The sequence below is a fragment of the Canis lupus genome, chromosome 4 (genome assembly GCF_048164855.1).
Source record: "Canis lupus baileyi chromosome 4, mCanLup2.hap1, whole genome shotgun sequence".
Lineage (NCBI taxonomy): Eukaryota > Metazoa > Chordata > Mammalia > Carnivora > Canidae > Canis > Canis lupus.
In genome coordinates this window covers 59762943-59775018 of record NC_132841.1, presented here as the reverse complement: position 1 = coordinate 59775018, position 12076 = coordinate 59762943, and the positions used below count along the sequence as shown (strand labels likewise).

Here is a 12076-nt window from a genome sequence, read left to right as displayed (position 1 = left end):
GCCTCCTTATTTATATAACCAAGAGATTGAATATTTTGTGTTGGTATAACCTTTGAAAGTTTTTCAGTGGCAAAAAAATCAAAGTGGCAAAATGCAAAGACACCCTCACTCATTTCCCCTTCTTCTGGTTATAGTTCAGGCAGTGAAGCTTCCACATCTAGCTCTAAGGAGGGCATGTGACTTAGGCCAGCCAGTCAAAGTAGTGTGTCCCCTTTGGACCAGTGAGTGGTTTAGAGTAGGCACATGAGCCCTTGGGTCCTTTGACACTTACTTCCATGATTTTTGTTGGAGCTCTGGGAAAGGAGAAGCCCTAACTCCAGGGGGTTGTCAAGCCTGATACTTGAAGGAGTCCACAAGAAAAATGTTGAGCTGAGAGGCAAGAAGCAACAGGTTCTTGTCCATATCAACTGAACACCAAGATCCAGTTCACCTGAAGCTCAGATCCATGGGCTTTTTAGCTATAAGGCCAATAAAATCCTCTTGTGATCAGGCTAGCTCAAGTTGATTTCTGTTACCTATGCCTGAAAAAGTCCTGACTTGTTTCTTCTAATTAAATCTTGCATGAATTAAAATCAAGTTGCTTTGGTTGAATCTCAGGCAGAGGAGCTATGGCAAGAATCCCCACTTACCCTCTCCATGCCTCTCACGGAAGCTCCTGAAATACTTTTTCAAATCCCCCAAGACTTTACAAAAAGCCTGGAACTAGATGATCTCTAAAGGTTCTTCTCCTTACTCGTCTATGAAATCTAAAACTCACTCTTTTACCTGCCTGCTCCTAAGTCCCTTTGGCTCCCCTTGGAGCCATACAGATTGGCAGTCAAGGCTCTCCTCAATCAGGTCTCTCTTTATGCCCGTCTAGCTGTCGCCCCTCTTCCTACACACACACACACACACACACACACACACACACACACACACATATTGCTCCACCCATCTGGGCGTTCTCATAGGCCCTGAATACACCACAGTCATTCCTACCGTGGAGGTTTCTATCAAGCCAGTTTCTCCACCAGGAGCCCCCTCCACTTCCTCTTTTCTATTTCAATCCTTCTCATCCTTCCAGGCTCATCCCTATCAGGGGGTCCCCATCCACCACTTCAGGCCACAGGGGGCTCTTCCTCCTCAGGACTCCTGCTGCCCTTCTAGACTACACATCCATTAGGCACCACATCTATTCTACTTCATACATCTTCTCCCTTCAGATAGCCATCCTCTCTAACTAATCTGGGAGCTTTTAGGGCAAGGCTTCTGTCTTCTTCTCTCTCTCCCCTCAGCCATCTATCTGAGGAGGATGAGTCTCTCCATCCTCCATCCATCCTCCCACCACCTCCACCTCCACCACCCTAATCAAGCCTAATCAAGCCACCACCACCTCTAGCTTGGACAATCACAGTAGCCTCCTACCTCGTCTCCCTTCTTCTACTCTCCACAAAGCACCATGTTAAATCTTATTACATGCAAGTCGGATTGTGTCACACCGCTTTACTCAGATCCTCCAATGGCATCCCATCTCTCTCAAGGGGAAAAGAACCAAGTCCTTATATCAGCTTACAGGGCCCTGTGGAATTGGATACTATACGTCTTGGCTCACTTTGTACCATTCTTCCTCCCGAGCTCCACCCCAGCCACACTGGCTGACTTATTCCTTGCACGTGGCCAGCACAGTCCTGCCAAGGACATCGCTTGCCCTCTGCCTGGAGCTCTGTTCGGCAGTACATCTGCATGGCTTACCCCCTCACCAACTTCAAGTCATTGCTCAAATGTGAGCTGGCCAGTGAGACCTTCCTTGAGGACACACTCTACTTTAAATGGCAAACTCTAGAACTGATTCAGTTTTCAGAATTTGTGTTTCTCATCACTTGTCTTTTCCCAGCTCGAGCACAAACTTCATGTGGGCAGGGGCCTCCATGTATGTTTCCTTTGCAGCCGCACCCTCAGCATCGAGAGCAGTGTCTGCCCAGAAGTGTGCACGAACACGAACATTGAGTGACTGTGGTACCCGTACACTAGGAAACACACAGGCTCAGAACCCGTAACTGGGGAACAATGCTATGAGCTCCTCCCCTCTTTCACCCCACACAGCTCCCAGCAATGGGGCCTAGGGGAGTGCAGGTGCTATAAGGGTGGTGATGGTCATGCTTGGTCTCCCCAATACCCCTCTATCTCCCATAACATTGAACACATGAGGTGTGGCCAGACCAAAGTCATTCAGCCTGTCCTGACCTTGAGAAACTCCCACTTAGCCTGCCCAGACTCCCATCTCCCATCTAATGCACAGGACATCTGACTGGCCTTCTGAGATCACAGCTCCTATGCACACGAGGCAGCATTTAGTCTGTGCCAGAGTGATTAGATAGATAGATAGATAGATAGATAGATAGATGATAATGATAAATAGATTCACTCAATTCCCACAACAGACCTATGAGACAGTGACTCCTAGTACTGTTAGTATCCCTGTTTTTTAGAGAAGCAATGTGCTGTCATTGGCGGAGCCAGGTTGGGATGCTGCCTTGGGAGTATGGGCTGCAGGCCACCACCACGTACCCCTCCACACAGTCTCATCCCATCACTCCCCTCTTAGACTCTCAATGACTTCCCAACAGGATATGATGCAAACCTCCCACCCGTTTTACTATCTGGATGGTGCCTCCGTCTCTGCTTCTCTTGGGCCACTTGTCACACCACTCACATCCTAGCCATGGGCAACTTCTCTCCACGTCTCAAATGCTCTCTGATCTCTTTCCCTTTAGGCCTTCCACATGCTGTGCTGTTACCCTTCTGCCTTGCTAACCTGCCTCGATTTTTCTGAGCCTAACGTAGGCCACTTTGTTCAAGTCAGGGTTGGGGGGTCCCCTTGGTGTCCTCAGGACACTCCATACTTCCTGCATGGATCACACTGGGTGAGCATCGTCTGCTCCAATGTCCACGTGATGTGGGTGTTCCAGGCATGAAGGGATGAATGATGGAGTGAACGGCAATCCAACAGGGAGTTACTGGACATCAGTCACAAAACAAAAAAGCACAATAGGAGCCCTAGGAAGGGAGTGAGGGATTCTGGGGAAGGACCTGGGAAGGACCTGGGAAGGATCCCAGTGGTGTGGCTCCCTAGCCAGGCCCAGGATAAGGGGAGTCTAGTGCAGGTGTTCTCAACAGTGTCTCTTCATTCTGTGCCATCAACTCCCTCCTTCTCAATCCCTTCACACACTCTCTCTGCACCCCCCCGCCCAGCTGGGATCTCTGTCAGCCTTCCCCCATCACCCTGATGCTTACCTACCACCCGGAAGATCATGGAGGTGGAGCTGATGCCTCGAACATTGGTGGCCACGCAGGTGTAGTTGCCAGCATCTTGGAAGCCTACGTGATCGAGCTCGAGGGTCAGGACTTTTTGGTACTGGTTACCTTGGAAGTCAGATTGTTGAGGGATTGTGAGCTGTAGCCAGAAAGAATGAAAATGGGATACCAATATTGTTTAGGGATTAGAAAACCCTGCGTTCAAATCATCAACCCTTAAAGATTACCATCTGCCTTTCCTTGGGCAAAAGACTGAACTCTGAGCCTTGGTGTCTTCATCTGCAAAATGGGACTAATACTAGCCCATACTCCTAGGGTTGTAGGGAAGAACAATGAGCTATTGCTTGTAAATGTGGGTAGGATTGTGCCTGGCACACAGTAGGCACAGTGGGACAGCAAGGGGCTCTTCGAAGCAGCCCAGTGCCGTTCTCCTTTGGAGATGCTCTCTGCTTCCCTCTCTCCAATCTTTTTGAAATGGCCTTTATATTCCTGGGCTTTGAGGTGGCCTAGGAACCCCTCACTAAGTCAGAAGTGAACTGACCTCTGGCTCTTGTCTACAGACTGGGGCAAACAAAGGTCATGGGTCAAGGTGGTAGAGTATCACCTCCTTCCCCCCACAAGATTCAGTGGCGTGAGCCTGAGTCCTGGTTCTGAATCAGCCATTGACGGGCAGTGAGATCTTAGGGCCTGGGCCGTGCCCTCAGTCCAGAGAGCCAGCTCGTAGGAGGACTGGGGCTCCGTCCTGCAGGGCCTGGTGTGCTGGGACGATGGGCACACCTAATCCCACTGTCACCCCAGGGACTGACCTTGGTGTCTTCGTGTTGCAGGAAGACGTCAAAGTTAACATCAACATTGCTGGCCGAGCACTCGATGTTGGCGGCCTCTCCCTGAATCCGTACCAGCTCTGCAGGCTTCAGCGTCAAGGTCGGGGGCCCTGGGATGACTGAGGCCAGGGAAAGCGACCCATAAACACCCAGGCCTGAGCTGTCACTCTGCTCCCTGCCACAGGGAGAAACTTGCTGAGGCCCCCACCCCACTCCTATCACAAAACCCAGGAGGCAGCCTTGGAGGCCTCAGACAGTAGGTCCTGTTTTTTAAACGGACTCTGAGAAGCCTACTCCCCTGCATCGCCAACCTCTCCCCAGTCTCACCCTGGTCTCTGCTCTGGGTGCCTGCAACAGCCACCTGGAAGGCCCCCACTTCTCTTCTGACCCCTGCACAACACAGATTGCTTGCAGCAGCCCAAGGAGCTCTTAAGAATGTGGACTGGATCACATGCAACTCCTGGGCTGGGATCTGGTGGCTTCCCATCACTCATGGGATGCTAGCCCAGGCCCGTTACTGACCATCCAAGTGCCTGCTACCTCTCGCTCACCGCTCTGCAGCCACACCGGCCTCCTGGCCACACAGACTGCACACTTGCCCACCCTCCTGGAGTGCTTTTTCCTTCCACATTGTGAGTGGGTGGTTGCTCTCATCCTCTAGATCTTTCATTCTGAGAAGCCTTCTGTGACCAGTCAGCTGAATGAGCCTCCCCATCCCACACACACCTAGCTTTCTCCAGCTTGGTTTCTTGTTGATCACCGTCAGCATGTTATTTGCTCTCTCTAGTCTGTCTCCCCTACCCCTGGTGGACAGCAGTATCCCCGGTGGCTAGCGCGGTGCCTGAGACAGAGTAGACACTGAATTCAAGTTCAATGAATTGAGTGGGAAACCCAGATCTGAGGATGTGGGACAGCTTCAGGCTCTCCTCCCGTTCCTGGAACAGTCAGAACCTGTTCCCACCTCATGCCTTTGTACCTGCTGTTTCCTCTGCTGAAGCAGAGCTTTGCACGGCCACCTGCTTCCCATCATTCACAGTTCAGCTCCAATAAAATGTCACTCTCTCAGAGCGCCTCCCCTCCCCACTCTCTCCTATCCCCTTGTGGAATGATTTGCATAGTGTGTCTCATGAGCTGAGATTATCTTTGGGCTGCCTCTGGGCCCAACACTTTGCTTGTCTTGCCCCAAAGGGCCCCTTATAGATGACCATGATGCAATTAGAAGGAAGAAGTGAAAGAAGAGGGACACCCCATTACTCCCCATCAGGCCCAAGCCCTGCCACGGCTCGCAAGTCACCGGCTCTCTGTCCCTGCCCTCCACGGTGGCCTGTCCCTCCCAGCCCCACACACCTTTCTGCACTTTAAGCCAGATGCCCATCGACGTTACCGTCCTGCCGCCTACTCGAGCGCTGCATTGGTAGCCCTGGGTCTCGGTGAACTGGGCCTTGTGGATGGTGAAGCCATACCAGGGCGAGAAGGAATAGTTGGTTTGGCGCAAGACAGGCCGGCCACGCACCCGCATCAGCGAGACGCCTGCCTCCAACGCTGGGTCGGTAAGCAGGCAGGGCAGCAGCGCATCCTGCCCCTCCAACACCGTCACTTCCTGGGTCAGCACCTTCCAAGGCCGAACAGGGTCTGGGGTAGAGCGGATATGGGGTTACAACTGTCTTCCTCTACCAGGCCAAGTGGTCTCTGAACACTGGTGACAGGGAGGCTCAGAGAAGCTGATCGTTTGCCAGAGGTCACACAACACCTGAGAAGCTCAGCCGATGCTTCAGAGTGGGGGCGCTGGAACCAGGTTCAGCCCTACTCCTTGGTGCTGTGTGACCTTGGGCAAATGACTCAACCCATCTGAGCCTCTGGGAAATGAGCATAGTCATGGAACCTACCTCCAGGGTTATTATGAGGACTACATGAAATTGGAAGCACTGCCACTGGTCTTTGTCAATGGCAGGCGCTCAATAAATGTAGAGCTGGCTTGTTATGGTTATTAATATTAGGGCTCAGCCCTCCTGCCCGTTCCTGGCGGGGCCTGTTGGGCCAGGCCTCTTGGGAGTGGGCTCAGAGTCCTCACCTTTGACATAGATGTGGATGGTGGCACTGCCCCCCAGGGGGCTTCCAGGCTCAGTGCAGCGATAGGTCCCGGTGTTCAGGAAGGTGGCATTATTCGTGCTCAGGATGCTGCTGGGGGAATCAGGGTCCAGGTTCCAGTGTGGGGAGATGGGGCCTTCCCATTCCACGCTGCCGTTGCCCACACATCGCAGGGTCACTGCTGTGCCTGGCTCCACGACCAGCTCTGGGCCTCTGGGTTCTATCACTGGGACTCCTCGAACTGGTGGGGCAAAGAGGGGATAGAGGTGAGCCCTGAGGAGGCACTCCCTGATCTGCTGACCCTAGCCTCTGAGATGGGTGGTGCCCTGGCAGGGGAAGTATGGGGCTGGGGTTCAGCTGTGACTTGGGGTCACCTTGAGCAGTCCTGTCCCCTTTGTCATTTGCTTGGGCCCTCCTCCCCGCCACCCTCCCTTCCCCACACCTCAAATCTACTCAGGTGAGGGACTGATGTCCAGCAGGCCCCTCCTCTGAGAAACAGAGACCTGGGAGCTTTCTCAGCTCCCAGTCAGCTGCTGTCCCACGGAGTCTCCCCCAGCCTCAGCCTTCCCAGCTGTGATGCAACTTTCTCCCTAGGGGCGGACCCCTTTAGCCTCATGTATAAAATGTGCTGTATCCCTCGTGCGAGACCCAGGACCTGGCTCAGAGCAGGGGGCGCAAACAAGCAACAGAAAAAACAAATAAGTGGAATGTTCATAGCAAAGTCCTCCAACATAATTTGTATGGGGAAGAAGAGAAAGGCCATAGGATCTTGGCACAGCAGATTTAGAAGGGTTCCAGGAGACTTGTGTCATGCCCACCCCCACCATTGGACATCTGCTCTGCAGCACCATGGGACGGTTCAGAGGCTCTGTGTCTCACTTGCCCCACCTATAAAATGGGAGCAATAATTATATGCATTTCTTGGGATGCCAGGAGGTTTAAGTGCATGGAGAAAGCCTTTGGAACCTCACCTATCTCCAAATAAATAGTAAGAGTTGGTCATCACTCTAGCCAAGTATACCAGCACTGCTGTGTTTACTAGGAAGCCAATCTCTTTTAAGGAAAATTTTCTTGAAGGAGAAAAGAGAACTTGAAACCCATATCAGGCCCTCCGGGAAGAAGGCCCGTTGCCTCTGCAGTGTCAGCATTTTTCCAGGCCTAAAATAGGGGTAAAGGAGGGAAGTGAGAGCTGATTCAAGGCCTTGGAGGGGCGGCCAGGCACCCTTGAGCCTGTGTGGGCGGAAGCACATTGCTGGCATCCAGCCTGGCCCCCAGTTTCCGCTCAGCCTGCAGCCCTTGTCCCAGGGATGTTCTCACTTCTGTTTCCTGGCCCTCCTGGCTACTGTCCCCTCTCCAGTGGAGAGACCCCCAGGAGATGGAGTGCCACCTGCTGCACATTGGAACATGCTGGGCTGTAGGGCCTGGCTCTGCCACTGACCACCTGGGTGTCTCTAATGAATCCAACCCCTCTACTCCGGTGACAGGGCCATGGACACTGCTGCCCCCCGAGTATCGGCTGAATTCAGGGTTCTCCGCTCTCCTGCACAAAAGTTCTCTGGGTGGGTATTTCCACCCCATCCCCACCGTGGACTCCAGAATTGGGAAGATCTCCTCTGTCGAAGTATTTCAGGATGGCTTCATTAAATGTTTTGACTTTATATCCATCTAGAGGTGAGTTGCCTCACTGCCTGAGCTTCTGAGCAGCATAAAAAAATGGAGTGAACTGGTGAATACTGCCACAGCCAACACGGGGGTTGTATCCCTCCTGGGCCACATGACCACCAGGCAGAGGAGCAAGCGCCATTTCTGGGAGCCTGTGCTCCCCCATTATAGCTGCAGCTATGCAGGGCCCCAGCTGGGGTTTTACTGCAGGGAAGAGCTTGGATGGTAGGGTCACACCCCCATGGGCTGAAACTTGGTTCTTCCTTGTGCTGGGTAGCTTGCTTAACCTCTCTGACTTTTAGGCTATTCTTCCATCCAATGGGAACAGTGTGTTTCCACCTCTGAGGTCTTGGGAGAATTCAATGAAACTATAGCAGTCCCAGGCTCGTTCAACTGCTCTTGTCCTGGGCTACAGTTTCAGTTATGACATTTCTAACCCCCCGTTCTGATCCTGACACTTTAACGCCTAAAGTTTTTAACTTGTTTTAAAAAAATTTTTTTAAAGTAGATTCCATGCCAGCCATGAAGTCCAACATGGGGCTTGAACTCACAACCCCGAGATCACAACCCCTTAATCTAGGGGGTTGTGAGTTCAAGCCCTGAGCAGAGATCAAGAGTTGGACACTTAACGGACTTTGCCCAGGTGTCCCTAAAATTTTTAACTTTTATTTATTTATTTATTTTTAATTGTATTTATTTGTTCATGAGAGACATAGAGAGAGAGAGAGGCAGAGACACAGGCAGAGGGAGAAGCAGGCTCCATGCAGGGAGCCTGACGCGGGACTCGATCCCGGGTCTCCAGGATCATGCCCTGGGCCAAAGGGAGGCGCTTAACCGCTGAGCTACCCAGGAGTCCCAATTTTTAACTTTTAAAGGTCACAGCCTGTGACTGTACCATCCGCTGTCTTGAATTCTGTAATTCTCGTTGTGTTCCTCTTCTGCACCCGCCTGGTCTCAGTGGCGCCTTCTCCTTCCCCTCCCCTGCCCTGTCCCTCTAGCCCCTGTCTCGGTCTCCTGGAAATGTGGTCAGAGAAATGTGTCCTGTTTTGTCCTGTCCTGTTGTCCCGGATATTCATGCAGGGCCAGGCTGACACCCTCAACTTCTGCCCTTCACTTCCCCCTGCTGGTTTGGCTGGCGGGAAAGGAAAGCCTGCTCAGGCTCATCCTCCTTGGGGTGGGGGCTGGGGCCTTGGTGGACACTGATCAAGGTCCTCTTCTGTCTTGTTTCCCATCTCGGCTTCCAGGATGTGCCTCGACCTCCACACCTCTCCCTCAACACCTCCCCCACACTGCACACCAAGGCCTAGGACATCGCGGTCTCCTCAGCGCAGGATCTTAGTGAGCCTCTCCTCATCACTAGGGTGTTCAGAGCCCGGCCCTTGACTCCCTCACAGCAACCCCTGCACCCCCACTCACTCACCTCTCACTCATAAGCCTCCTGGGCTGAAAGCTGAGACTCCTGGCCTGCTGCCTTCCATTTTTTCTTTTTCTGGGTCTAGATACTGAACAACCCTTCCACCCCCCAGTAGTGAGAATCTGGACAGGAAGATAGGACAAGGAAGTGAAATAAAACCCAAGGGGCTTTCTGGAGAGAGGGGAATCGTTTCCATCTTAATTGGGATGCCGTGTCCACAAGCATATGCATTTGTCAAACCCCATCAGGCTGTATACTTAAGAATCTGCATTCTCTTGTATGTAAACTACATCTCAGTAACAAAGAACAGACGCTCAGGCCCAGAGAGCCTGGGCCACCAAAAGACCCTCGGTGGGCTATCTCCTCATGGGGACCAGCTGCACCTACTCCTCAGGTCCTGCTATGGGGAGGCCAGAGCTGAGTCTGCCTTCCCAACCCCACACCATCACCATCCTGTCCCAAGGTCCCTCCAAACAAGCATGTGATAAAACAGAACTGTAGCTACAAGCCAAGCCGCCAGCCCCTCACCTCCAGTTGGGCACCCACCTGGGATGAGAGTTTCTGCATCAATGCTGCTGCTACCAGAAGGTAGGAGGTGGGACAGGGTCTGTCACAGAGCTACCTGTCCTGAGGCCAGGCAGCCTGTGTCTGGGAACGTGCTGGCCAGGGCCACCTGCACTGTCCTCTCCACAGGCCCTACTCGAGTCCTCCTCTAGTAGCCTCCCAAATTTGCCTCACCTGAGCCCTGGACCAGAGAGGCTAACCTCTTATTTCCGAACTTCCCAGCCCCTTATCCAAGCCTCCCCAGAGTAACCCCTGCCTCTTCGGCCCTTTCCAAGTCAGGTCCTGCCTACTTTGTGGCTCACAGGCTGGCAGAGCTGGAGGGCCATTCGGAGCTCTCTAGGGCCTCCCAATGAGCTGTAGGTCTGGATCAGCAGCATTGGCATTTCCTAGGAGCTTGTAAGAAATGCAGAATCTCGTACCTGGGACCTACTGACCTACTGAGTGAGAAAGTGTAACAACATCCCCAGGTAATCTGTGCAGAGCTGAGTTTGAAAAGCATTCTTTCGCCTAGCTCACCACTGCCCCCCAACAACCTGCCATTGAATAGATGGGCACACAGAAGCCCTGGGGCGTCAGGGGCTTGTTCAGGACACACAGTGAGTCAACATCTGAGCTGGGACAGATTTGCAACCCTGGCTGGGCTGGTCCCACCCCACTCACACTTTCTTTTTCCCTCCATTGCCTCTCGAAAGCAGATACCCACAAACCTGCAGTCCAGGCTAAGGAGATGGAGGCATATAGTGGGGACACTCAGGGAGAGGCAGGAGTTTACGAGGTCCTTACACAGGGGCTTTCTCTGTCACTCATCTCCGCCCCCCAACCCAAAGAGTTCCCGATTTTGCTCTTACCATGCCAAGCTGTGGCCACCAGCAGAACCAGTGGAGCCCCTAGGCCCATGGCCTCAGTGGGGAGGCGGCAGGTTGATGCGGGGCTGAGGGATAGACAAGGCACTGGGGTCTCAGCTGCTAGCTCCGCAGGGACCAGGGCTGCTGGACACACACTCCTCTCTGCTGTACTGGCTGTTTCTCTTGTTTTCCTCTTCCTCCTCCTTGGGCTGATCCTCTTCTTCCCCTTTTAGCAAGGCAAGGCAACCACAGAGTTTGGAAATCTTGGGTCTTCAGAAGAAAACAAAGCCATGACCCCCAGGGGGAGGAGTTGGAGTCTGGGACAGGGCCAGCCTGTGCTTGGGGGAGCTAGCTAAGTTTAGGGCCCTTCTGAAGTTGCCTCCAAAGGATCCTAGGAGAAGAGACACACTGAAGGTCAAGTAGTCAGTCAGTAACACAAGTAGGGGGTCTTTAGAGTGACCAGACAGTTCTGGTTTAGTCAAAAGGAAAGTTAGTTTGGTCTGAGACAGCCTGATGTAGAAGAAGCTTCTATTTCCAGGACACTCCCCAGCTAAGCCCTTCACATTCACTGTTTCCTCCAGTTCCCATAGATCCTTTATATGTTGGGTACCATTGCCATTACCATTTTGCAAATGGAAAACCTGAGGCTCTGAGAGATCAGACACCTTGAACTTGCCCATAATTACACGGCTACTGAATGGCAAGGTGGGATTTAGATCTAGACAGCCTGATTGTAGAACTCTTGTTACATCACCTATTATTTGTTTGTTATTTTTACAAAGAGTCTAATTGTGCAGCTATATTTCTTCAGAAAAATAGCATTCCTCTGCCACTTCCTTTCCTGAAGTCAATTGCTTTTATCCCTTTCAATGGATTCCCTTAGTATTTTCCTTCTTATTTCTAAATAACATGGTTATGAAGTTACTTCTTGAAACTAAAAAAATTCCAACATAAAAAAAATTCCAATGATTAGTCTTTCCATGTACTTAAGTATATGCAATATATTTTATATATACCTTTTTTTCAGAAAGGTGTTTTGAGGAGCACTTGGGTGGTCAGTTGAGTGCCTGCCTTCAGTTTAGGTCATGATCCCAGAGTCCTGGAATCGAGTCGAGTCCCACATTGGGCTCCCTGCTCAGCAGGGATTCTACTTCTCCCTCTCCCTCTGCTTCTCCCCCTGCTTGTGCTCGCTCTCTTTCTGTCAGATAAATGAATAAAATCTTTAAAAAAAAAGAGTTTTTAACATCGAGTAACCATGAATACCAACCAAAACTGACTCAAGAAGAAATAGAAAATCTGAATAGATTTATAACTAGTACAGAGGTTAAATCAGTAAACAAAAATGTCCCAACAAAGAAAAACCCACAACCAGATGGCTTCACTGA

At 51.8% G+C, this 12076-nt stretch overlaps 1 protein-coding gene across 1 annotated transcript in view; it reads right to left on the bottom strand.

Annotated features, from left to right (window-relative positions):
* The window catches only part of CSF1R (colony stimulating factor 1 receptor), a 29982-nt gene extending 19044 nt beyond the window's left edge, over nucleotides 1-10938 (bottom strand). The window contains exons 1-5 of the mRNA XM_072824550.1: nucleotides 10695-10938; nucleotides 6190-6447; nucleotides 5466-5750; nucleotides 4101-4237; nucleotides 3274-3433 (exon numbers count right to left, since the gene is read on the bottom strand). Of these exons, the coding sequence (XP_072680651.1) occupies nucleotides 3274-3433; nucleotides 4101-4237; nucleotides 5466-5750; nucleotides 6190-6447; nucleotides 10695-10743 (889 nt within the window). The 5' untranslated portion in view covers nucleotides 10744-10938. The remainder of the gene's footprint in view (nucleotides 1-3273; nucleotides 3434-4100; nucleotides 4238-5465; nucleotides 5751-6189; nucleotides 6448-10694) is intronic.
* Nucleotides 10939-12076: the final 1138 nt, after the last annotated feature.